Source organism: Boleophthalmus pectinirostris, unplaced genomic scaffold, assembly GCF_026225935.1.
Source record: "Boleophthalmus pectinirostris isolate CB_2022bp ecotype Guang Dong unplaced genomic scaffold, ASM2622593v1 HiC_scaffold_9, whole genome shotgun sequence".
Taxonomy (NCBI): domain Eukaryota; kingdom Metazoa; phylum Chordata; class Actinopteri; order Gobiiformes; family Gobiidae; genus Boleophthalmus; species Boleophthalmus pectinirostris.
Window position 1 is genome coordinate 11101670 of NW_026571541.1, and position 27486 is coordinate 11129155.

At 38.1% G+C, this 27486-nt stretch overlaps 3 protein-coding genes across 4 annotated transcripts; 2 read left to right on the plus strand and 1 right to left on the minus strand.

The window, feature by feature from the left end:
- The first annotated feature begins 464 nt into the window (after positions 1-464).
- scg2a (secretogranin II a) lies at positions 465-2018 on the plus strand. Its single transcript, XM_020918572.2, has one exon. The coding sequence runs from the start codon at positions 465-467 to the stop codon at positions 2016-2018; it is 1554 nt and encodes a 517-aa protein (XP_020774231.1).
- A 1697-nt stretch (positions 2019-3715) lies between these two features.
- ap1s3a (adaptor related protein complex 1 subunit sigma 3a) lies at positions 3716-14163 on the minus strand. The gene is made up of 6 exons (XM_055166996.1): positions 14146-14163; positions 12993-13004; positions 6930-7108; positions 6108-6216; positions 4969-5106; positions 3716-3776 (listed from the first exon to the last, which is right to left on the minus strand). The coding sequence occupies exons 1-6, from the start codon at positions 14161-14163 to the stop codon at positions 3741-3743; spliced, it is 492 nt and encodes a 163-aa protein (XP_055022971.1). The 3' UTR covers positions 3716-3740.
- dhrs12la (dehydrogenase/reductase 12-like a) lies at positions 11337-27133 on the plus strand. 2 transcript variants are annotated; one of them, XM_055166995.1, is made up of 10 exons: positions 11337-11465; positions 13939-14072; positions 14148-14230; positions 14314-14409; positions 15619-15700; positions 19963-20024; positions 20211-20315; positions 23997-24105; positions 25213-25350; positions 26494-27133. In XM_055166995.1, exons 1-10 carry the CDS (start codon positions 11410-11412, stop codon positions 26607-26609), a joined length of 981 nt encoding a protein of 326 aa, XP_055022970.1. In that variant the 5' UTR covers positions 11337-11409; the 3' UTR covers positions 26610-27133. The 2 variants fall into 2 exon arrangements, with proteins under 2 accessions (XP_055022970.1, XP_020774239.2); XM_020918580.2 differs by having other exon boundaries at positions 24015-24105.
- Positions 27134-27486: the final 353 nt, after the last annotated feature.

A 27486-nucleotide genomic window follows, 5' to 3' on the forward strand; every position in this document is an offset into this window, starting at 1 on the left:
ATTTCAATTGCTGTCCTAGTCACTGGAGAGAAATAAAATTGAGTGGAGGCAGTAGGTGCCGCCAGCCTGGCTAGCGACTTATTTAACGCTATGAGAAATGCACTGTTTTTTGAAAGAAATAACAAAATGAAACAGCAATCCACCAATGTTTAACCTTATCATGATTTGTTTGGGATTGGCAGCAGAAACTTCCTATATTAATCTTCTGTCTTAAAGTCCTTGCAACTGACAACAATGTTTACAGTTGAATAATGGCACTACTTTTTGAAGCTATGGTAAACCAAAGCTTTCACTTTTGTTTATTTGTCCTGACAGGGAACCAAACTTACTGCAACCTGAAACAAAAATAAAATAAAGAATGTAAAAAAGTTCAAATTTAACATGACTTTCTTTTTCTTTCTGCAGACACCACTATGCTGTCTTCCTCTGCAATTATGAAATCTTCTCAAACTAGTTTGTCCAACATGCTCCTCCTCTTGCTCCTTTCTACGTTCCTGGATCAGTCTGGCATCAACGCAGCTTCATTCAGAGACCACCGGCTAAGAGGCGCCGAATCAAATGCACCCTCCCCGAATGAAGACATGCTAAAAGCTCTCGAGTACATTCAAAATCTACGCCAAAACGCTAAATCGCAAGACCAACAATCTCCAGACTTTGAAAGATCTCTGGGACGAGATCAACAAAGCGTAGAACCACGATTAGAAGATAAAAGCGAAGAGTTGTTGCAAGCTGTTTTGAGTACGCTTCAGCAGACAGAAAAAGAGGGAAAACCGAATTCAAAAAGTGATAACGCAAAAGTTCAACCGATAACTCCGCACAAAGAGATGCCATTATTGTTCGAAGACGATGAAAAAGCCGATGCTGAGGATGCCGAAGAGGAAATGGATCATTCAGACAATTATAAACGCACAAATGAAAACGTGGAAGAGAAATATACGCCACAAAATCTGGCAACACTACAGTCTGTCTTCGATGAGCTTGGTAAAATGAATTTCAATTTCAATTCCAAGCGGGAAAACAGCGAAGAAGACGATGGTTTGTTTAATACAAGAGATGCTGTATATGATGAAGGCGACTGGGATCAAGAGGAAGAAGAGGAGGGTAGGCAAGAATTTGAGCGCGCATTGGATTATTTAGAAGATACTGAACAAGATAATGAACAAGAAAATGATGCGAGCTTTATAACCAAAAGATCTCAAGACCAAGATGAAGGCGAGATGGCGAACCTAGCTGACTTTTATTTGCTGAAGGTTTTGGAGCAGACGGAAGAGGAGGAGCAGAAGAAAAGGGAGATCGAAGAGGAGGAAGAGGAGGAGAGGAGGGAGAGGAGCGCGACTGAGTTTAAAAACAACATCGACCCCAAAATGATTTACAGACTTCTACAGATTTCGCAAAAGTACCAAATCCCGCCCGAAGATCTCGTCGATATGTTGAGAACCGGCGAAATTACCAGACTAAAAGTTGCACCGATTTACACTAAAAAGACCTACAAAAAACCTGATTATTTCACCAGAAGGTTACCAATTAGGCAAAAAACACCAGAGGAGATGAGAACGGAGAGGGTTTTGAAGATTTTAGGTTTGTCCGGGGATCAAAACAACGCCCAAAGTCCATTCAGAAAGCACTATACAAAAACCACATACTCTCCCATTTGGCGGCAAGGAAGTATGATTGCTAGGCAACCACAGCCAAAGCAAAGATTCCCAACCAAGCTAAAAGACGATTATGATGATACTGAAAATGAACTAGCAACATTTTTAGCAGCGCGTATGTTGTCAAAATACCCAACATACAAAACTAAAATGAACCAAAAAAGGGAGGAGACAGAGGAGGAGGAAGTGGGGTCATTTGAGAGAGCGGTTAGGGACTATTTTGATCAACTGGACTCGGACAGAAATGAAAATAAACAGTCCGACTTGGAGCAGAGAGGAGCAGAGGATTTCGACAATGAAGAAGTGATGAAGTTGCTAAGCTTTGTAAACCCTGATACTGAACAAGATGCCAAAAACACAGAGTAATTGTGTTAATATAAGTTGTACATAGGTGTATAGACATATTTGGTGAAAGAGTATTCAAATGAGTTACAAGCTACAAGTGATTCTCAAACTTAACCAGGACTAAACCAGGTCTGAAGGGAGTTTAAACCAGTTCAGGACCAGGTCTAAATCAGGACTAAAGAACTTCAGGATTGAAACAGGTTTAAAAAAAAAAAGACCAAAAATATACTAAACCTGGAGAGTATCAGGAAGAGTATAACCCAGAACTAAACCAGTTCTAACCTACACTGTGTAACACCTAAACTAAAATTTTAAACAGTGGCTAAAGTGAAGACTAGACAAGGACTAAACCCTAGACTAAACCCAGGTCTAAACTAGGACTATAAATGAAATCGACCACTAGTAAAGGTCTCCAAAGACTAACTCTAGACTACATAAAGTAAGAACTAAACCAAATTTAAAACAGAGCTTAACCCACTCTTAACCAGGTCTCAACCAGGTCTAAACTAGAGCTTAAACCAGTCTAAACCAGTACTAAAAACAGAGCGCTTATTTTCCTGTGACAAATTGTCTCCAAAAACTAAATCTGGAGGACTAAATAAAGTAAGTAAGAACCAATCTTCTCCAGGTCTAAACTAGGTCTAAAACCAGTCTAACTCATGACTAAAAATTATCCCTACTTGTCCTAAACAAGATTATCTGTCTCCAAACTCTGGACGTGATGCATATAGAACAAAAAAAAAAGAACTAATCAAGTCTAAAACAGATTTGAAGCAGGTCTAAAGTAAGACAAAACCACAACTAAAAATCAGATATCTCCTTGTCCTAAATAAGACTAGGTCTAAACCCGGTCTAGCCCTTGCCCAGCAGTTTGAGAACCACTGTATAGATCGTTGAGTTCTAATCTTAGTTTAGTTTGAGATTTGAGTTGTTCTGAGATATTTTTGACCTAATGGTTGTGTACAGGAGCTCACCAGCCTCAGCCACTGCAGTGTTTAGACCCTCCTGTGTCTCTGCTGTTTTTACTGTGCTCTGTGTCATAGACCACATCAGAAATAAAGCATTGACTTTATTTTTTCCTTACTGTCTTTTGCTTCTTTATTGGAAAATAAGTAGTTAGGCATGGTAGCAGCAGTAGTAGTTGTAGTATTAATATAGAAGTTAGAAGCAATAAAGCAATATTACAAATAGTAGCAGGAGTAAAAATAGCACTGTTACTAAGATTAGTAGTATAAGCAGGATAGTAATACTAGTAGCCTACTAGAGTAATTGCATTAGCAGTAGTAGACATATTAGTAGTAGCTGCTTCAAGTAATCACAGCAGATAAAAGCCAATAATGGTAGGTAAGTGGTAGAAGTAGTAGTAATGCCAATGTTAGTAGTTGTAGGATAGCAGCAGTAATAACTACTAGAGTAGTATTGGTGGTATAGCAGTAACAGCAGTAATACTAATATTAGTAGTACCAAATACTCTTTTCTTCTTAGTAACACTACTCTTACTTGAGTATAATTTTCCACCTGAGCTTGTGGAAACAGGTGTAGTGTTTGTGGTTCAAGAAAAGCACACATCTGTAGAAAGACATTTATGCAGGAAATTCCCTGAGATTTGCAAAGAATTATTCCCAAAGGCACTTGACTATAAATAATTATAACATTCTATTATTTTTACATGATTTGAAATAAAAGTTACATACAAAATTATAAAATTTTCTCTTTAGGTTCCATTATGAAGTCGAGCTGAGCTCAGTAGGCAGGTCGGCTCATGTATTCCTCCATTGTCTGAAATGACATAAAAAGATGCTTTGACCCAAATTCACAACATGTTATTGCTTTGTCTAAAATATTCCCCATTATGGCATTCACACTTGCAGATAGACAACATCAAAATCGGGACTGAACTGGGACTAAATCAGCAGTAACTAATGTTGTTGTATGTACTCCTATTGATTTATACAAGATTATTGTGACATAGGGTTCTTCTTGATTTGAGTTTTTGGAGTAAATATGTCACTTATTAATGCCTTAAGTAAAGTTACTACAATAGAGTTATGACAACAACAAGTAAAAGTATCCTTTTGAATAGCAATTTATTGCTCATCTTCTTTAAGACTATGAGGGCAAATATAAGAATGTGGAGACCACCGTCCTCGGCTCTATTCATGGGAACCATATGAACTGGATAAGACACTCAGCGTATAAGGACCTAATATAATATAATATAATATAATGTAATGTAATGTAATGTAATGTAATATAATATAATAATTCATTGATACCTAAATTTGTTTGCTCAGCACAAATGAATGTGTGGTTGTATTTTCAGTTTAATGCTATCACGATTTAAAACTAATAGTGTCTATAATGTTTCTTTTGACTGCCTGGGGAGATAACATTCGATTAGTTTTGTTCCGCTGTCACGTGACGCTCATAAGGTAGACCAAGACAAGCGAGTTGCTCCCCAATAAAATACTTGTACTTCTGCAATTTCGCAGCATTTTGGCTTCAGGCGCACATTTCTTTACATTTTACAGAAATGAAACTTAAAACCACATGGCTCATTTGCATGAACTATAAGCACCTAAAAACAGCTCACTTCTTGTGCTGCTGATGCGGTTCAGCTTCTGTTGGACTAAAGGACATGACTCTGGAATTATGAGTGTTCTCTCTGTGACAGAGGATGTGCAGTTGACGGTGAGTCTGTTCTGTGTCTATCGTGTTGGTTCATGTGAAACATTTCAGAGATTATAAATCTGCAGGTCATATGCATAGACCATACAGCGGTGTGGCTTTGTAGCTTCCCAAAGTCGTACTAAAACATGTTGGTACTACGGTATACCGTGGTAAAATCCTGAGAAGGTTTAATGGTATCAAAATTTGGATACGGCCCAACCCTAGCACAGACCATTGAAAACAAAACAATGCCATCACTGTACTGTCTGTGTGGTTCCACACTGCACTCTCCTGCTTGTACCTCCTGTAAAGTGTCAGCTTCTTCCAGACTTCCAGCCACAGCCACTCGGGATGTCTCCAGGACCTCTCCTCCCATCAGAAACTCGTCCAGAATGAAGTAAGCCTTCTCAAAATTAAAGATGATGTCGAGCTCACACACCTTACACATAGAAGACACAATATAATGTATAATAATGTAATAACGAACTGCATTTTAAAGGATCTGTGCCTGATTATTCCCATGCATTTGGGCAAAATGTGTCTTTGCTATACTGATATATTGTACAAGCAACTTTGAGGTCAAAATAGGTCTGCTGTGTGCTGTCTGGCTCTGTCTACATCAAGTGTTTTATTGTACAATATTCAGGAACTAGCATGCTAGTTGTTGTTAGCTTTACTGTGACTGCAAACCTCCGGTCTGGTCTCTGAGATTTGTGAAAAGTGCATATAAACTCATTGGGGTGTATGCAATGCATAACATAATTGAGGAATAACTTTGGATCTTTGCAAACAGTTTAAATGAACTAGTTCTGTTTGTTTTGTTTTGTTGTAAGACATCAGGTACAGCACCTTTAACATTTAATTTCCCCTTTTACAGCATAATCCGCCATAAATTTGGCAATGCCCAATCAGATCTGATCTGGGAATCTAAGGCTGGGCCCTGTTCAGTACTTGGGTGGGAGACCGCTGGGCACACCAGGTGCCACAGTGGGGCATCTGTCAGTCTACCCCAGGACAGAGTATGGACTAAATAATGCACACAAATTTTAACAGAATATTTCATGTTGGATTGGTAAAGATTTGTTATACACAGTACCTATCAAACGTTTGGACACACCCTCTCATTATTTTTTTCTTTATTTTAAGTAATTGTACAGTTTCTATGCACATCATAAGAAGTAAGATATATGGAATAATATTGCAAAGACAAAAAGGTGAATAACTATTTTTTTTTCTTCATTCTATATTCAAATCCTCAAAGTAGCCACCTTCTTTGTCAAAAATATATTCAGTAGAATTATGTAACTTTTTTCTTGCTTCATACATTTCATATCTATATTCTGTCCATATCTAAAATGTAGAAAGTAGTCAAAATAAATTAAAAAAACATTGAATGAGAGGGTGTGACTAAACTTTTGAGAGGTATTTAATATTTCTCACATTTCCAAAGTATTTATCGAGTAGCTCCACGTATCTGTGCAGAATCTCCAGAGTGAGCAGCTCGTTGTCCTGGTCCTCCAAACCAGCACAGAAGTACAGACTGGCGTATCTGCATTTAGACCAGAGAGACACTGTAATGGACAAATACGTGTCTACACATATGAAGCACACATTCAGCTCAAATATTGCCTTGATTGATAACATATGAAATGTGGATTTATTATCATTTACAAGAAACATTCAATTGTTTGCATCTTGTGTTTTTGCTGATTATCCATTAAGAAATCACAATGGGCTCATTATTTTAAGTTTCCAGATCCTTTGAGAAAAACACATTTGAAATAAAACCTAAAATTACTATATCATCTGCATACTGAAACCTCAGCACCTGCAGCTCTTATTAATCTATGCTAGCGCAGCATTCAGTGGCTAGAACTCATTGACAGTTACACATCAAGTATGTCTATGCTGAGCTAAGGTAGCCCTGACCAAGCCTACCTCAAGATCTGGGCAAACTGCTCCTGACAGGTTGCCCCAGCGGTATTGTAGGATGGACACATTTCCCTACGGGGACAATAAAGTGCATCTCTCCTTATGTTCAACTGCCCATATGTAGGTTAAGGAACTGGCAAATGTACCATTTTAAACCAGACAGAGCATATATTTTCATTCAGCTTCCTGTTTATATGTGACATTTTGTGGCCTTTTCACCATTTGAAAGATGCATCACATTTACAAGTCACTATGAAAACTCTGGATACCCATCCATTTAATATCCAGCGAGTACTGAGCATGAGAGCATGTAAATGTGTAATTTTTCACCTCTTGTATACGATTTTGAGGTCTCTCCATTGAAGGAAGTTGCAGGTTCTGGGGGGTCGGGACAGAACCATCAGCATCATGTCCCGGATCACCTTCTTCTTCTCTCGATCTGTGAGCGGAGTGAACCACTTCTGCAGACGCAGCTTCCCCTGGCGGCTGAACAGCAGCAAAAAGTGCATCTGAGGAAGAGAAAAACATATTTATATAACACTTTTCCACCTTTAATGCACCCTTCACATCAGGGAACCATTCACCCATTCACACACACATTCACACACCAGTGTTTACAGACACTGAGGATGAGGCAGGTGAACTATTCACACAGTGTTCATCTGTGGTAGCTGACCCCCCAATTGGTCCCAATTTTTATTTAATTACAGGGGCAAACCTGAATAAAGTACATCCCTTTTTATCATTACCAAGCAAATACTAACCATGGTACTAAATGTTTAATAAGACAAAATAAAATTGAGATAATTCGATGTTGTTTTTATTATGCCCACACTACCACTGAATTAATAATTAATAAATTAACAAACTTTATTGTCCTCAAGAGGAAGTTTGTCCAGGGCAGAATGCTACAGAATTGCAAAAGACAAAATATTAAATAACAGACTAGACAATCATTTTATTGCCTTTTTCTGAGAGTTCACACTGTGATTGGTTAAAGATGGCTCTCAATCACAAAAACTTGAAATACTAAAGTATTAGTAATTTTCTAATATTTCCTTTTAGTTTTGACTTGGTTTAGTTCTGATATCAGTTCACTCATGAATTTAGAGATAGTAAGGCCTAATTCCAGGATACAACTTGGTGTAATTTCTTTGAAAACTGCTTATATTCTGTACATTCAATTTCAGATGTTTGAATTGTAGACACAAATAAATAACACATGCACTTTTGCACAATATCCCCTTGTTCCAAATGCTCCATTAATTAGACACATCCCTGACATTCCACTGAGCTACTTTAACCCTTTTTAATCCCTGTTCAAACATGGACACGCCTGGTTCTTTGGTTAACGATGTACCAAGAAAAACAGAGTGATTTTATCTCTAACAACAATAAAGTAAGTCAACAATGTCACAATATGGAGCCTGCAATCACTATTATCATTTAACCTGAAGGAAAGACCCCGAGAGCATGTGTGGGCCTGGGGTAGACCTGGTTAGTTCTGGTTTAAACTTGATTTAGTCCTGGTGTAGTCCCACTGTAGTGTTAGTTAAATCTTGGTTTAAACCTGCTATAGTTCTGGTTTAATTCTGGTTTAGACGTGGAGTATTCACTTGATTTAATCCAGACTTAGTCCTCACTTAATCCTTGTGTATTCCTGGTTCCGACCTGGTTTAGTTCTGATTTCATGTTTGTGTAGTCGTGGTTTTGTTTTGGTGTAGTCCTTTAGTCCTGGTTTAAACCTATTTAGGCCTGGTTTAGTCCCAATTTAGTCCTCGTTTGATCCCGGTTTAGTGGACTTTAATCCTGGTTAACACTGCATGTATCTAATCAAATCTGACCGTATCTGATTTAGTTCTGGTTAAATTCTAGTTCAATTCTATGGAAAAAATATGACAAAACAGGACTAAAGCAGAACTAAATCAGGGCTGAGAAACCTATTTAGCACATGTAGTCCACCTGCAACCAAACGGGCTACAGGAGGACGCAGGTATTTGCATGAATTTGCCAGGGTAATCAACTACTGCAACTACTGCAACGTCCTATGTGAACATAAGTAAGACACGTTATCTGATGCTATAAATTACAGCCAAGATTGTCATATCAGTCCCCTGGCATAGGACTTTGAACGAGGAAGTCTGTACTACTAATGAAAAAGTTCTAAGCACCGTATACGTTCCTTTAATAGGCTCTTTAGATAACGTAAGGTACGGTAGGGCAAATGTTATTATGATAGCCTACTACTGCACTATTAGAAAGACGAGACTGAAAATGATAACGTGCGTAAAAGTTGAATCTTGTAAACTCCTCTATAGCCTATTGAGATAACATAGGCCATGGTATTTTAGGGCACATGTTGTTATAATAGACGTAATAACTAACAGCATAAAACAAGCTAACTCGGTGCGTCTATCTACTCACCATTTTGGAAGAGCACTCCGTAAAAGTTCACCCGAGTTCAAACCCTTCTAGTTTATCCAGCGACAATCGACCACCTGTGCGTTTCTATAGCCAGGTGAAGCCCTCCTAAACATGTCGAGGATGGAGCGACCTTGTTGATCTTTCCATAAACCCGTGCACACCGCTCCGTCTGCCGTCTACTCTGTCGCGTCGCGTCGCGCCCTGCCGCTCCTGACGCTCTTGACGCTTTGCCGCCCTTCTTGACGCTCCGGCGCACCTCCTGCCGCTCACCTCTTGACGCTTTGCCACTTCTCCTGTCGCACCTCTCGACGCCCTGCCGCTCCTACGCTCATTGGTTGAAATGGAAAAAAGGCCGTGCGTAACGGACAGCGCACAGGTAGAGACTGAGGACGCTGTGCTCAAAGGGAGAAAACACGGAAGACGGTCCAAGAGTGAATGGCATTAGTCTCCCACAGTATAAAATAAATAAATACTTTTAATTACTCAGTATTTTTATTCTCATGTCGTTGGAAGATATTAGCTCATTGTTTTCAGATTACATTACAGCGTTAGTAATATTTAATACAGAATACTAAAATGAATATCGTTAAAATGCAGATTTGTGTTGTAATAAAGTGAGTTCTAGAGTCTAGTGACTATTAGAAATTATCAACATTTATTTATAAATTTACCTTTTGGATATTTTGTGGGAAAGTACAAGACATCGTCACATTCTAAAATCTGAAAACCACCAATCAGACCCCAATTTTGAGTTGCCACAGTTGCAGACCGTAGCCTACAATATGTGCTGATGTTACTTTTCTAAACTACTCGTAAACAGTGAAAGTCAAATTTTGGTTTTCATAAAATAAGCCTAGTAGTACTGAATGAATTTCAAAGGTGCTCTTGTAACTTTTCTGGTGGAGGGTCCACCATCTGCTTTCCTCCGTGGTGATGTTATTGCTTTGCCTGAGATGATCCACAGTGTGTGTAAGAGAATTTAAGTAATTTATTCTCCACGTACATCTCAGTTTAACATTGACTCACACAAGCTATACTTGCACCATGATCTTCCCTTGGCACACCATTGGCATACCACTATCTCAATTGTGGTATATTGCTGTCTAACTTGTGCCTTCTGGCCTTCATAGTCTTACCATGCGCACACGCATACGCACACAGATGTTTCACTTACCTGTCTTTTTGCCGCTATCCCCAGGGGTTCCGCACATCTCTATTGCAACAGTCATGGGTGCACACTTGATTGTTGCACAAACATTCCCTTCTCCATAGCCATACTTCAGTTTTTAAACTTCCCTCCATGTCTGCCGCCCTTCAGCGTGTGTCCATCGGCCAATCCGAGATAAAGAAGCTTCCTCTTTATATATGGCGTCACGTAGCGCGCGCGTGTGTGACGTCAAGAAGAACGTCAGGTGACTTCCCGTTTTTAATATTATATTTTTTTCCTATCTGTGTTTAAAGGTTATTATTAGGATATTTTGGTTTCTGGTAATGTTTATGATTTTTGGTATTAAAAGTTTTTGTTTGTTAATTGATTTGGGGGAGGAGCCTTGTACTATAAAAGGAGACTCCCATCTGCACAGAGGCAGTATGTGTTTTGAGGAGGAGAGTTGTGTGAACTGCAGACACCAGTTCAGGAGCTATTGAAACCTGTAAATATATCTATTTTTTCATTTGAGCACTCGTGGATTAAGTTCTCTTTTGAAATCATACTATGTTGACTTTTCTTCCCGGACCCATATTTCCTTCTCCTGCGTAAGACATCCAGTTGGACAACAGACAACAGTATGTAATTAAACTGGAATTAAAGTTAAATAAGTGTTTTTATTTCCCAAAACTACCACAAAAAGATGCATTGTTATCACTGACCTCTCACTTGGCCTGGTGATGTGGCTGCTTGGCTCCATGGAGACAGCTAAATTAAATGCCACACTGTAAAACATTTCAGGAAGAATAACATGGAGTCAAGCAAGATGGACCCTCTACAAAAGTTCCATAGTGCGACTTTAAATTCTTATAACAATCATAAGCACTAATGAACCAACGTTTTAATGATGATAAGCCAGTAAAAAATAACAACAGCCAAATGGCTTAACCTACGTCCACTGTCAGTAAAGTGAGTGGCAGTAGCGAGCTGTGAAACAACTGCACCTAAAATTAACCAACAACAGCGTGTTCTAAAAGCCTATAGATCTGCCCGGCCCTTGTCCTCACGTGACCCTCCAACCCGCTCACCCGGGTCTTGGAGAGTCCCTGCGCACGTGGGGTCAGGGCAGGCTACAAAGGGGAGAGACAGCGGGAGAGGGACCGAAGGGCACACCGGAGCCAGAGACCAGAGACTGGGACCACTACAGCCACAGACAGAGCACCATCACCCCGCAGCATCATGTCTCTGTACCGCAACTTCGCCTGGTTCGTCAAGGGGCTCACCGAGTTCACCAAGTAAGAATTAGTTCCTAGAAATGAAATATTTAAAAGATGGTCTACTGTTATCATGTTAATGGAAAGGTCTTTGAAGGGGGCATAGGCTATTAAGCAAAACTGATTTCAAACTTTTAACCATGTTGTAATAGCTATTGTTCTGTCTTACTTTTTCCTATTTTGATTGATTTACATGCATGAAAATCTCTGTCTTCACTTATCCCCTATTCCCACCTACTAATCTGTATTAACTTACTATTGCCCAAAAAAGAAAAAAGAAAAGAAAAGACCCCTATGAAACAAGACTTATCAGTTCTGCTGTTTTGAACAAGAAGTCAATGGACCTATTTTGTGTTTTGTTAAACTGTTTGAGATCAAGTAAGACTGAGTTTTACAAGGAACTGAATGTAAAATAATTATCTATTAGCTTACAACTCCAAAAAAGATAATGTTTCTCCTTTAATAAAATGAGACTAAAGTTAATGTACAGTTGTGCTAACCAAGCTTATCTCTAAACCTTTATTAAAGACTTTGAAAGAGGGAAAATCTATTCATTTTCAGTTTATCGCCACTTGATATCGGTGTGATGTAGCAAGAGGATATTTTGTTCAAGACTCAAATTGTCAGGAAAGCTGGATCAGGCCATCTCCACTGCAGCTCTGTGGAAGAGTAGCGACTCCACTCTGAGCTCCCAGCAGGTGACTGAGCTTCTGCACTATCACTATAAACCAACTGGATGCAAATCATTTCAACTGATAATATGTGACATGTTTTTACAGTCATGACCCAGAGCAGCTGTACTGGCCAAACTGCCTGATTTCATTTGAACAGAGTGTTAGTTAGCAACATGGTGGCTGAGCAGTTATCATTTCTGCCTCACAGCAAGAAGGTTCTGAGTTCAATTCCTGGGTCTCCCAAACCTTTCCATGTGGAGTTTGTATCTTTCTCCCTGTGCCTGGATGGGTTACCTATATGCATTATGGTTTTCCGTATCAACCCAAAATAAGTACAATATTGTGAAATCCTCAGGTAGGCTAAGGTAGTCCTGACCAGTTAGATCTTAGATCAGGCATGTCCAAACTATCGCCCGTGGGCCAAATGCGGCCCTCAGGCTTCCAGGTGAATTGGCCCAGATTACCTTGCATCAATTAAAAACTTTTTACTACAAGTTTTTTTGAAAATCTACCTTGATAAAGCTAATTTTTAATATTTAGTGTGTGGTTTTAATGATCTTAGCGTGAATAAAGACTGATGGCTCATTCTAACGTGTTAAACATGCACATATTTCAATTATTCACTGTAATGAGCACCAGTCTACGGCCCTCGATCAACCCTCTGTGTCTTTTGTGTTTAGAGGAGGTTTGGAGGATGACATTTGACTTCAGTTGTGTTAAGTGACTCTGTATTGTTAATGTTAAGAAAATGAATAAAGCAATTTTATCACATGCCCTGGGGTTGTCAAAAGTATCAAAAAATCAGATACTAACCAATACTAAAACTAGTATAAAAGCATATAGACTAGTATATGCTCATGGACCACTATGGAACCTGCTTGGATGACTGAGGGATTATGCAGATATAAGGCCACATGGTAATATTAAAGAAAGTACTATGTATATTTAATGTTGAAAATCATAATCTATTATATTAAGCAAGAGTTAAGAAATACTGTTTTTATAATCATCGTTGTATGAGACCTGCTATTGAGTACTGAATATATTCCTTACATGGATCTATTATACTTCCATGATTCCTTAGTATTGAAATCGAGTGTGAAATGTTGGTATTGTGACAACACTACCTACCCCTAATGTCAATAGCGGTGAATATTCTTAAAATCATACAATTTCTTTGATTTGATTTTGTGACTTCTGTAATTGTCTAATCTATTATTAAAACTATTCAGACTGCGTATCCCTGATCGCCCTGTCCGTGTGGTGAGATTTGGTGATTGTTGCAGTCTTCCCCTTTGTCTAGTGTCCATCTCCTCTCTCCCTGACCTCCTCTGACCTCCTCTGACCCGAGCTAATGGGTTTCAGCTTGACACCAATGCACAGAGCGTTCTTTTACCCTTCTACTGCCCCATGCCTCGGTCTAAATGCCCCTCCCTCTCCTGACGGCCATAACAGCACCAGGACAATAGGGCAGTCTGAAGTGGCTCACACAGAACAGAGCTGTTATCGCACTGACCTCTCCATTGTATCTGTACAGTATTCAGTGCATATAACTTTTGTATTTTTTATTTATATTATGCAAAATTGACTTTTAATAATTTAGATTTTAGCAACGTTATTGTTCTCTCATCTAAAACTTACCTGGTGTTGTATATTGCTTCATTCATGCATGTATAAACATTTGGTTTTCCCAGGATTGTTGTGTCATAGGAAAAAACCTTGAGCAGATTTTAAGTTCGAGCTTACACTTTTAGACTTAAGTCGTCTGTTGTCCCTGAGAGGAAATTCTTTTTTACAAACACAGAGCTCGTATGTTGCAGGAGTCCATTCCTGGCTGCATCGAAGCAGTTTGTGGAGAAGGACCTGGAGGTGTCTCTGGCTGGACGCGTGTTCATGATCACCGGAGCCAACAGCGGCATTGGGAAGGCTACTGCAATGGGTATCGCTAAGAGAGGTGAGACATGCTAAGAGAGGTACATTACACGACATTAACGCTAACGCCGCTTAACACAGTTTCATATTCATACAGGGGGCACGGTCCACATGGTCTGCAGAAATAAGGACAAGGCTGAGGAAGCCCGAGCCGACATAGTGAAGGAAACGGGAAACAAAGTAAGAACAAGAATAAACCATCTGGAAAACTGCTATATAACACTAATATACAAAAAAATAAATACATTGATCTTGGTTTGCAGGAGATATACGTGCACATCCTGGATCTATCTGAGACTAAGAAAGTATGGGAGTTCGCAGAGAGCTTCAAAAGGAAATACAAGACGCTCAATGTCCTGGTAAAATCATTACGAGTTTTGGTTGATGTTAACATTATGGTTACTAGGTAACAATTATGTAATTACTACTCATGCCAAATTGTTACACTTGAGAAACCTAACTAAGATCTTTCGCAAAATCTTAAATATAATTATGTCAAAGATTAACTATATAATTTTTCCACCACTTCTTTGTTTCCATGGAGATTTTATGGGTTGGAATGGAATGTTCTACAATATCTATCTTGCTTCCATGCATTTCTGATAGTTTTTCTTGCTAGAAAGATGTCTTGAAAAACAAGCATCCTTACTGTGAGCTGGACCACCTTCCATCCTCTGCTTATCTCCATATAGATGTACAGTATGTCATACAGCGGAACATTTCAGAGCAAGCTATAACATCTCCATGCAGGAGACATACAGGTGGTGGATCCAGAAAAGTTACATGGAGCAAAATTCGTTGATAATCATAGTTGTTGTCTAGCCTGATTCATCAGCCAGTTTCATTTGGTAGAAACCGTCTGACCTCGCAGCATTAGAATTTTTTTAATTTAACCAATCGCTGCTATTTGGTCATGACGTATGTAATCCGCCGCCAACGGGGCTAACTGGTATATTAAGCTTTTCCCAAATCGTGTTTCCCCTTGATGAAATTTACCAAACATTCTCTTTGTTCCAGCTTTAAATCACTGATCTCGTGAATCGTTGCCAACACAGAATGTATGGCTCTTCGCTGACTGTCTGGTGCCCGAACTCGCACTTCTGGGGTTTTTGCAAACCGTCTAGTGTATTCTGATTCCTGACCTAGTCGCTGGAAAGAAATGAAATTGAGTGAAGGCACTAGGTGGCCCCAGCCTGGCTAGTTGTTGTCTGCTCTGGTCTCTGAATTTTGTGAAAAGTGCTTATAAACTCATCATGGTAATAACAATATAATAATAATAATACGCTTGGAATGCATAAGGTTTGTGAGGAATAACTTTGGACAACTGCAAACTGTTTAAAATGAACTAGTTCTGTTTTTCACATTTTAAAGACACATTTTTAAAAATCTGGTACAGCAACTTGAGCAACGAGTTAACTATCTTTAACTTTAAAATATAAAGAAAAAAAATCTCTCTTGAAGATCAAAAATAGAAACTGTTCTTTGGCCCTAATATCCCACCCTTCTTACAGTGTACTTTCTAGTGTCATATGATTCATGTTTGACTTTCTCAATTTATAAACTCACAGATCAACAACGCCGGCGCCATTATGAGTCAGAGGGAAGTGAACGCAGAGGGGCTGGAGAAGAGCTTCGCCACCAACGTCCTGGGTGAGTCACCGATTGTATGAAAATGGCCAGTATAATCAGATAACAAGAGTAATCAGATAACCCATTACAAGTCAGATAACTAGAGAAATCAGATAACCCAATGCAAATCAGATAACTAGAATAATCATATAACTAGAGAAATCAGATAACCCAATGCAAATTGGATGACTATAATAATCAGATAACTAGGTGAATCAGATAACCCAGTACAAATTGGATAAATAGAATGATCATAACTAGAAAAATCAGATAGCCAAATGCAAATTGGACAACTAGAATAATCAGATAACTAGAGAAATCAGATAACAAATGCAAATCAGATAACTAGAATAATCAGATAACTAGAGGAATCAGATAACCCATTACAAATTGGATAACAAGAATAATCAAGTAATGTAGTACAAATCAGATAATTAGAGTAAGCAGATAACCCAGTACAAATCAGATAACTAGAGTAATCAGATAACCTAATAATTAGATCTGATTTTGGGGTGGTTGTATATGCACAAAAGAAACTAAGTTAAAGAAGTTCATTTTAAAGAGTTTGCAGTGGCCCATAGTTATTACTCACTTCCCTCATGCATTCTGAGCATCCTAATTATTCACAGTGATTAGTTTTTCACAACTTTCAAAGGCCAGAGCAGAGTTTACTGTGACGGTAAAGCTAACAAACATTGGCACTTTTTTCATATATCTTGTTTTGAGAATAAAGCACTCTATAATTAGGCACAGACATCAATACCATTTTCACCCTAAGAGCTGCTTTTACAATAAATCTGTACTGGGGGAAAACTGATTTTAATTAATAACGTGAAAGAAGTTGAGTAAAGTCACTTTAATCAATAGATTTTTAGAGTAACTGTTGTTAGACAAAGTACATTTGGAAATAACTCTTTCAGTTTTTAACATTTTCTCTTAAATTTTTTCATTGCATCATTAGTTTGGCCTTTTTACATAATTTTCTTTGTTCAAGAAATTGGATTACACACATCAGGCGTTTAATAATCTGATAACTCCAGAAATCAGACAATGTAAACATGGTTAGCCTGTTTACATTTAATGAGAAAAAAATGAAAATGTAATGTATTTTTATTCTGTTTAAGTGAACCAGGACTGTGGACTGAATTTAATTTGAATCGTGATTAAAATTATTGCTACAAACAATTATGAAAATTAAATAGAAAGAACATTTGATTAACTTCTGTTATGTGACGCTGGTTCTGCCTCACAAAAGCCACTCTCATCATCAGCAGCGGATTTAAAACGTGAATCACAAAAACATGACTAATATGTGATAATGACTCTTCTATTAACCTTTGACAGCACAGAAAAAAATTGTTTTAAGTAATTGGTAGTTCAGTTGTGTTCAAGTGACGTTATAACAGAATCCTAGTTTAAAGGTGCACTGTGCAACTTTTCTGGTGGAGGGTCTGCTACACGCTTGTCTCCATGGAAATGTTATTGCGTTGCCTGGAATGTTCCACAGTATAGATTATCACAAAGGAGACAAGCGGTTACAGTTTATGTTGCATTACAATTCAGATCTGTGGAGAATCACCTCTATTCACAGAAGGAATTATTGCATTTTTAATTAATGAATAAATTAGGGGTGTCAAATTATCGCGTTAATTGCGATTAATTAATTACAGTCATATTTAGCGCGTTATGTTTTTTAATCGCATTAATCTCATTTTTAATCTCTAACTTTAGTGTTTCTGTATGTGAGTTTCTTTATTATAAAACTTGTTTTTATGTGTTGTTGGGACAACAACACACACACACACACACACACAAAACACATTTATAAATTTTTTTATTTCGGTAATTCCACTCATTGCCGGAAACCCACACAAAACGCGCGCAGTAACAGCGATGTAAACGTCATGTTCACGTTGGCGCCGTCAGTCGCACAATGGACGAGGTGGAAGAGCCAGTAGAACAGAGCAGCAGTGCACAGGTAAAAACACATTCGTGTCTTGGAAATTATTCTCCCGACGTGAAATATAAAAGAAAATAACAAATATAATATCGCCTGAAAACAACCTGCATAGGCTCATGATGTCTGCACTACTGTCCTATAGTGACCTGCCACATGAGGGGACACGCACACAAACACACACAAACACACAACACACACACACACACACACACAAACACACACACACAAACATTCATCATCGTCATTAACCTGAGAACGCGCGGACCACGTTTCCTTCCGTAGACACTGCGCGGACACCGACGTGCTCCCGTGAGCCGCGTGTGGATCGTGTTTTCTCGCGTACGCGCGTAAACCGCGCTTCCTCCTGTGCGCCTCTAAACCAGAACTAACACCAAGACTAAAACCAGGACTAATCCAGTCCAGGACTAAACCAGAACTAAAACCAGAACTAAACCAGAACTAAAAACCAGAACTAAAACCAGGTCTAAACCAGGACTAAACCAGGACTAAAACCAGAACTAAAACCAGAACTAAACCACCAGGTCTAAACCAGGACTAAACCAGAACTAAAACCAGAACTAAAACAGGAAAGGACTAAAAGGACTAACAGGACTAACACCAGGACTAAAACCAGGATTAATCCATTCCAGGACTAAACTAGGACTAAAGTAGGTCTAAACCAGGTCTAAACCAGGACTAAAACCAGTGATCTCATATATAAAGCATTTCTCTATCAATAATATTTTTAATATGGTTAAGGAAAGACTGGACTTTTTATTGTCTTTAAGTAGACAAAAGTTATTATGTTCAGATTTCCTCGTCTTTGCTACTTTACAACAAACAGTTTCTTATTCATGGAGACTTGGGCTCAACAGCCAATTTGGAGAGATTTGTTAAACAATAAATGACTTTATAAAGTCACTTTTTAAAATCTATATCAGTCTTTTGATCTGCCACAATAATGTAATAATGAATTTAAATGAAAATACCTCAAATTGAAGGCTTTTCTCAGCAATTTTTAGGTGAGATTAAAATGAGATTAATTAGATTAATTAATTACAGATCATAATTAATTAATCTCTCAATTTTTTTAATCGCATGACAGCACTAGAATAAATGCTAGATGAATGTGTTTAATGTCATACCATGGAACATTCAGGAAAAGCAATAACAACTCCATGGAGATAAGTAGGTAAACAAGAGTGCATTTGAAAGGTTAAGATACTAATTTCTACAAAACATTGTTAACATCATTATAAGATTTAACTAAAAAAAAAAAAAATTGCTTAGTCTTTTCTATATTTTTCATTTTGGTGACGTTTATAATTGTATTTCATGGTTGAATATGACAAACACAGAGGTATGTTACCTAGCAACCGTAATGTGAACAAAAAACAAAATTGTAACTAAATTCTGATCTGATCTCAACCCTGCTTCCTCTTTCATATGTAAATGTATGCAATGCAGTCTGAAATGTCTAAATTAAGACGTTCACGCTTCTAAATAAAAATAGAACTATCTCCTATGGTGTGTTTTGTACGTCAAGCTGCTCTCTGCTGTTACACACACCTCTTAACTCAGTGACTTCTCCTCACTGCACGTCCGTTTGGAACAGCACTTAAAGGGCCCATATTGCGCCATTTTCTGATCTGTTATAATGTTGTTTCCTCATCACAAACAGACCTGGAGTTGTGTTTTGTTTCATTCACACATATTTAACACACAAATCCTGCGTGTTTAGGATGAGTTCTTGTCTGAAACAGAAAGTTCCATGTTGTCATGTGGTCATGCACGAAGTGACTCATTGCATTTTTAAACTCCATACACCTTTACTAGAATTATCTGGATTATTTCAGTCCTGGAATTGCCAATCTCTACTGAACTGAAGGTAAAAGGTAGCTGCTGCTGACTTGAAAACTACCGTTTCATTACGTCACAAGGTAGAGTGGAACATTTTGAGCATGGCTTAAAGCTCACAAGAGTCATAGCCAATAAGATTAATTTGGTCTTCCAATAATTTATGTTATTAGGTTATTTTTTCAGAGCAAAAGTTTGTTTTCATACCTGACAGTTTCGACTGCTCACTAGCACTCTTCCTCAGAGTGGTCACGTGATGTCACAGCAACATGACGTGACATCACCACTCTAAAGAAGAGTGCTAAAACAAACTTTTGGTCTGAAAAAAGAACCTAATAACATAATTCATAACTAAGAGTAAATTTTGAGTAATATAGGACCTTTAATGTGGAAGATGTTTTGGAGAAATCACAAAATAAGGGCCATGGTCAGTCTCATTTGTGGTAAATCTTTCTTCCTCCACCAGGGGTCTACATTCTCACCAAGTGCCTCATTCCTCTGATAGAGAAGAGCGCAGATCCCCGAGTGGTGAGACACTCCTACACACATCGCCCTATCTATTAGCAAATATACACATCTTTATACAAATCTTACTAAATCAACATGCAGCTGAATGAAATAAAAAATGAACAACAATACACTATTCTCATCTGGACATAGTTTGTAGTGGATTCTTTTAAACTATTGACACTGGATTTTGGATTTTGTTTTCAGATTACTGTGTCCTCTGGGGGGATGCTGGTGCAGAAGCTGAGGATAGGAAACCTCCAGTCTGACAGGGGGCGCTATGACGGCACCATGGTCTACGCCCAGCACAAGGTAAGACCATACCAACTCAAAATCATCACTTGTTAAAGGTAATATATCAAGTAGAATTCACTTGTGATCTTTGAGCCATGTTATAATGTTGTTACCTCCCCACAAACATACCTGAAGTTGTGTTTTGTTTCATTCACACATGTTTGGTTTGGAGTGTCCAAAGTTCAAAATGCTCCATTCCACCTTGTGATGTCATGAAGCTTTTTTTCAAGTTTTCAAGTCAACAACTACCTTTTATCTTTTGTTCAGTAGGGGCTGGCAAATCTAGGGCTGAAATTATCCAAATATTTCTAGTGAGGTGTTTAAAAACGCATTAGAACACTTCCTGTATTACCACATGACATCACAAGGTGGAACAGTGCGTTTTCTGTTTGATTGCAGGATTTGTGTATTAAATATGTGTGAATAAAACAAAACACAATTCCTGGTATGTTTTTAATGAGGAAATAACATTATAACAGATCAGAAAATAGTGTAATATGGGCCATTTAAAAGAATTATATAAATACTTAGATTTTAAATTTGATAAACTTGACTTAACTGTGTTCCCAGATATGAGGTAAACATGCTCAATTAAATATAGCTTTTGGTGTTTTTGGTTGATGATTACTAGGGGTGTGCAAAAATATCAAAATATCGATATATCGTATCATTTAATGTAATGATACACTATCGATATCGTGGGCTGCTGTATCAATATATCGCCAAGTCTATTTTTTGGTTTATTTTACTATATTATTTTGTTACAGCTACAGTTTTGTTGTTTGTTTAGAGGGGAAAAAAACTCATTTATGCAACACATTTGACATTTTCACTGTTTTCAGGATTAAAATGTTTGTGTTTCATATGAACTTTGCACAAAAAGGGGTTTCACAAAGACTTTTAGTGTCACAGCCATGAATTAGCCATTATTTTTTATTGAACTGTACTGAATTGATTTGAAATCTATCGTATCAAACCGAAAAAGCACTGTATTGAGGTGTGTATCGTATCATGGCCTATGTATCGAGGTGTGTATTGTATCGTGGCCTGTATATCGAGGTATGTATCGTATCGGCAGCTTCATAACGATACCCAGCCCTAATGATTACCTCATTTGGGTTTCAATGCTGAAATCCAGTTGGTTTAAACCTAAAATGCCTTTCTCTGATCTGAATGGTGACTCCCTAAAGCCCAGCACCTGCAGACATCATGAATCAGTGCCTCTGCAGCTACAGTATATGCTGTCTGTATGCTGAGAATGAGGAAAATGTATATGTGAATTCTATAGCCCATGTAATTTAATTTGAATATTAAGAAAAAATAACAAACAGTAAAGATAACCAAGCTTGTAATGTAAAAACTGTGATAAAGTAAAAAGCGGTCAAAAAGTCTGAAGCAGTCTGTTGGAAGTCCTTCAGTTGTTACATAGCTTTTTACTTTAACACAGTAAGTTTTTACATCACAAGCTTGGTCATCTTTACTATCTCTTAGCTTTTGAGCCTTGTTCTTGATTAGGACCCATTGTGGACGTCTAAGAACTTGAAGCTTTCTCTTCCCCTTTGTTTTTATATTGTAGCAGAGGAGGGCTAGTACGGGATCCCCACTTTCATATATTTAATTGAATAACTCAGGCAAATCTGGCCAAAACATAGGACAAAAGCAGTAAATAGTGGAAAAAATACAATTCTTTATTTAGTTCAAAATATTAAAAAGAGTTCATTTTACACATTTAAAAAGTACACATTTAACAACTATTTGGAATCAGCTAAACTAAACTCACACCAAAACCAAAATTAGTAATGCAAAAAAACTAAGATTAATCAAACCAAAACAAACAACTGAATCCCAGATTTCAGTGCCCAAAGGGCTAGGTGTGTGGTCTTAAAGTGCTCTGAGAATTTAGATGTTTTAAAGTGCAAGGTGCTACTACATTGCACTATTCTCTATTGCACATACTCCACCAGCCAATTAATATATATACACACACACTATAGCAACTACACTGACTCTACAGATAAAGTTATTTATGAGCAAACTCTGAGATCAGAATTTGCGAGAGAATTCATGAGGATTTAAGAAAACTGAGAGAATCTGAGAGCAGAAAAACATAGTAGCAGGGTAATCTGCCACATAAAAATATGCCACCACCTCAGATATACACCATCAAGAGCCTCTACCTGGATTCTAGAAGGAGAGTACCCTATACAGGGCCTGGAGCGCATTAGGAGCAGCAGCCGTTACCACCGCCTGCTCCAGACAACACCTTTAATCTAGTAACCAGAAACATCGCATTAAGGCAAGTTCTAAGAGAAACCATTCCTATTCTTACACCCAGTTAAAATAGTATGAAAGAATATTCAACTTTTGCATGATATTAAAAATTTTCAAGACGGTCTGTATTTGCAGGTTTGGGAACTCGCAACCCAGGTTCAGTTATGATTAGTACACCCATATTCATACATTTTTCAACACAGAGCTGCAAATTTAACTTGTTTCCACTAAAATGTGTCCAAAAAAAGACTAGGGACAGTAGACAATATTATTCAAACATTTCAGTTTCAGTTTAAACTGAGCTTTATAATGAATATCTCTGTAATTAGTGGACCTGTATGAAACAAAAACTAACAATAACTTCAGACAGTGGTGCCATTATTCAACCCCAAAGAAGACTGATGTCAGTTCAAAAAACTTTAAGATACAAGATTAATATGATAAATTTGTAGAGCTAATCCCTAACAAATTATGATAAAGTTCAACATTTATAGATCATAAGTTCTATAGAAAAATATAAAAAGGCCAAGAAGCTGTTAAAGTAAATATGCATGCAAGTAATTACATTGAAAGTACAGTGTGCATATAGGCTTTATCATAGATAATAGTGGGATTACATGCAAGGTTTGAGGTTTTTTTTTTCTTATATAAATCAATTTGAATGGTTTCTAATGACGTCTAAACCCTACATTATGAGAATACTTGTGTGTGCTGTGTCCTATTTAAGAGGCAGGTCAATCAGATGCGAAGATTAAACATGATTATAGCTCATATTTGTTATAATAGGACTGATTGAGGTGTGATGTAGTTCAGACGTCATCTAAGAAGTGGGCAAAAGTCTGGGAAGCTTTTCAATAACTGTGAACCAGAGTGCAGACTGTGGGGAGACGTCTGCCAATGCACTGATCTCATCGTGCAAAAAACTGATATTGATATTTTCCAGTGACATCATCCAAAATACAAAATGGATTTAACCAAGATATTTTCAGGAGCCTGTGATCAATACAAACATTCATGTCCCATTTAGGTGTTTGATTTTCAACTAAAAGGTAAGAAACTAACTGGACACTGTTGGTTGTTGCTAGCGTATGACTGGAATTGAGAGGGGCTTGTATAAAAGCACAAAATCAGCTCTCTTTGTAGTTCTAAATGGTTCTTCCTTTCCTTTCTATGAGAGACTTGTGAAGAGTCATACAAATGGTAAAGCAACATTGTAAAATTGTAAAAAAACAATTGTAAAAAAGAAAAAAAAGGTTACTCACGCAGTTACCACAATGTTCCAAATAAATAAAAGCTTAATAAAGTGCATTTTTACACCCCATATCCAACCCAAAATGAATCATATTGACTTTTAAAACATTACACACTCACCACCGTTGAAATGGTATACGGCATAAGTTCTATTCCGTTCTTGTCCTGTGTTAAAAGTGTGCTTCTGTTTTCCAGAGGCAGCAGGTGGTCCTGACGGAGCAGTGGGCCAAAGCTCATCCAAACATCCACTTCTCTGTGATGCACCCAGGCTGGGTCGACACGCCAAGTAACTGCAGAACACACTGCTCTTTCTACATCACTCATCTGGTATTGTAGAACAAGACTGGGCTGTTAGTGCTATATGGTGCTGAAAATGGCCAAGAAAAGGTAGAACATTATGACTAGTATTTGAATCGGATTGGTCAAAGGGTCACAACAGAGGAACAAGGCAAAAAAATCTCACTTTTGTTAAATCCAGTTGAGCGAAAAGCACAGACATCTTCCCTGTCCACAAATGCATAAAGTGCTTACCTTCTGCACAATGTTCACAACAAAATTGTATTTTTGCTCAAGTTCATCTGTCGACATTGTCATTTTGGTTAGTTTGGTCACTGCTCTGAGGTCCGAGGGTCAGCTCCAACTCGTCGTGCCTAAGACGAGACTTAAAACCAAGGGGGACAGGGCCTTCTCTGTGGTTGGCCCTAAGCTCTGGAACGGTCTGCCCCCCCACGTCCAAACAGCCTGCACAGTGGAGTGTTTTAAATCTTGTCTTAAGACACACTTTTACTCTCTGACTTTTAAGACCACGTGAGTTGTGTGGTCCTCTGTGTCTTTTATTTATTTTGAATGTATTTTATTGGGTTCATTTTTTATTGCTATTCTATGATTTTGCTCATATTTTATTTTACTTTTTATTACTTTTTATTATTTTAAGACTAATATGATTAAATCTGAGCATTCATTTTATCATTTTATTATTGTTGTTATTATTATGTATTTGTGCAGCACTTTAGAAATTGTTTGTTTGTGAAATGTACTATAGAAATAAAGTGATTGGGTTGGATTGAACATGGATTCTGATGAGTTTGTGACCTCAGCAATGCTATACCGCTAGAATCCATGTTGGTGTGCAAGGTTACTGGTTTCCAATGGGAGCCAGTGTTCCTCTGAAGATTACACAGTATTTTCATGAGAAATATTCTAAAGAAAAATCCACAAATAGTGAACACTGATAGTAAGTTGCAAACCCCATCACCCTGCTAAATTATCCAATCACATAAAAGGATTGAAAGTGTTATTGTCAGTGACACAAACGACGACTTTGCTTTGTTGATACATTTACATGCCTGAATCACTACAGTCTTAGTTGGGGTTTTGTGTGTTACTTTTGCAGCTGTGGCCAACGCGATGCCAGACTTCCACCGCTCGATGAGGAGCAGCCTGAGGAGCCCAGAGCAAGGGGCTGACACCGTGCTGTGGCTCGCTGTGTCTGAGGCGGCAGCTAAGAACCCCAACGGACGATTCTACCAAGGTACTACACACAGGGTTTATATTATTGTGTACATTTAACATGCAACACATTTCAACAGATAGGCTATTTATTATTTATGAGGACAATGTGGACAATGTGACCTAAAAATAATCTTTTCAGGGATTCTGCATGCAAAAATGTCATGTAATAATGTTTGCCTGCTATGTCCAGTATTATATGTATAGTTTTTATACAGACAAATATCAGCCTGCACTCCCTCCAATGGGTTTGACGCCACCTAGTGCCTCCGCTCAATTTCATTTCTCTCCAGCGACTAGGTCAGGAATCAGAATACACTAGATGGTTTGCAAGAACCCCGGAAGTGCGAGTTCAGACACCAGCCAATCAGCGAAGAGCCAAACATTCTGTGGTGGCAATGATTCCCAAAATCATGGATTTAAAGCTGGAACAAAGAGAATGTTTGGTGAATTTTATCAAGGGGAAAGATGTTATTGCTCTTCTTCCTATGGGATTTGGGAAAAACTTAATATACCAGTTAGCAGCGCATTACATACGTCACAACCAAATAGCAGCGATTGGTTAAATGAAAAAAAGTACCCGCCTACCTTCAAGCAAACTAATTCTAACACTGCGAACACTTTCTACGAAGTGAAACCAGCTGATGAATCAGGTTACTATGCGTGTTCCTGATTGGCCAATGCACCGTCATGCCCATCTGAGGGAGATTCACCAGTGATGGTAAATGGTCACATTTTTTATAGCGCTTTTCCACCTTCAAGGCACTCAAAGCACTTTACAACAAGGAACCACTCACCCATTCACACACACATTCACACACCAGTGTACACAGACACTGTGGGCAAGGTGGGTTAAGTGTCTTGCCCAAGGACACAATGACAGCATTCATCTGTGGGAGCTAGAATCACACCAGCCAACCTGTGGGTCAGTGGATCTGACCGCTCAACCTGTGATGTTTATGTCAAGAGCTGGAATCAAACTGCCAATCTTCAGATCAGTGGGCGAATGCTCTACCAACTGAGCTACTGCCGCCCCACCTGATACTGCTGTGATCAGACTCACATCTAATCTCACTCACTCTTCCTCACTCTACTCACCATGGATTGTGGTTGTGGGTGGAGTTTAGATGTTTTGTCCACTTTAAACCCTGTCTTTGATTGACAGACCGTGCGATGGTGCCCGCCCACCTGCCCCTGGCCTGGACCCACAGCTCTCCTCTGGAGGAGCAGAAGCTGGTGGCTCTGCTCGATGACATGGCCAAAACCTTCCAGCCGCACTGAGACCAAGAGACTTAAAGAGGGGGTATTATGCAAAATGTAATGCTTTCTAAGCTATAACTAAGTTATAACATCGTTCCCTCATCAAAAACATGCCTGAAGTGGTTTTATATGTCATCCATGCATGCGTGTTTGAGTAATTTAGCAATCTCTCCCCATCCCTATTCAAACCCTCCTTATTTTTTAGCAGTACAAGCTTGTCCAAAGCTCAGCCCGCAAGCCCTCAGAGCATCAAAAACAAAACTGAAACTTACTAAACGTGTTAATTTAAATTTTTTCAGTGAATATATTTTTTTCAAAACAATAATAGCTAACATGGTGCTCTAAATCTGTAATGTAAAACCCCACAGAAGTGTAATACCCTCTCTTTAAACTAACACAGCCGCACATGTGATGATGGCCTTCAACATAGTGCAGGTGGTTGGGAAGTACCATTATTAAATTACATTAAAGGCATAACTAAAGCTGGTAGGACTGTTGTTAAATGAGTTTAGTCCTTGTCTCACCTCTGGTTCTGCTTGTCCCTCTTTTACCCACGATGAATAATATTCAAATTACACAAATGTATCTAACAAAACATTTTGCAACAACTGTCTTTTGTCATCAATGTGGCATTATTTTCATTTTTTAAATCACAGCAGATTGTTCAAATTGTCCTGTTACTGTTTTTTTGTTTTGTTTTTTTCAGTGTTAAGGAACCTACAATTTTGCTATGCTATTTTTACATTTATTTTAGCTGCTAACACTTAAAATATATGTTATTTAAGTGTATATATTAGGAATACTATTTGGGACAGTACTTTTTGATTTTATATTTAATACTTTTTACCATTTAATTAATTTAAAATATCAATAGTTTATTATTTGATTCCGTAATAAT

Coding starts and splice junctions, on each gene's coding strand:
- scg2a (XM_020918572.2), top strand. CDS start 465: ATGCTCCTCCTCTTGCTCCTTTCTACGTTCCTGGATCAGTCTGGCATC.
- dhrs12la (XM_055166995.1), top strand. CDS start 11,410: ATGTCTCTGTACCGCAACTTCGCCTGGTTCGTCAAGGGGCTCACCGAG. Junction 14,073..14,147: donor AATGGGTATCGCTAAGAGAG/GTGAGACATGCT, acceptor ATATTCATACAG/GGGGCACGGTCCACATGGTC. Junction 14,410..15,618: donor ACAAGACGCTCAATGTCCTG/GTAAAATCATTA, acceptor ATAAACTCACAG/ATCAACAACGCCGGCGCCAT.
- ap1s3a (XM_055166996.1), bottom strand. Junction 6,217..6,929: donor CTCAAAATCGTATACAAGAG/GTGAAAAATTAC, acceptor GTCTAAATGCAG/ATACGCCAGTCTGTACTTCT. Junction 5,107..6,107: donor TCGATAAATACTTTGGAAAT/GTGAGAAATATT, acceptor TCTATGTGTAAG/GTGTGTGAGCTCGACATCAT.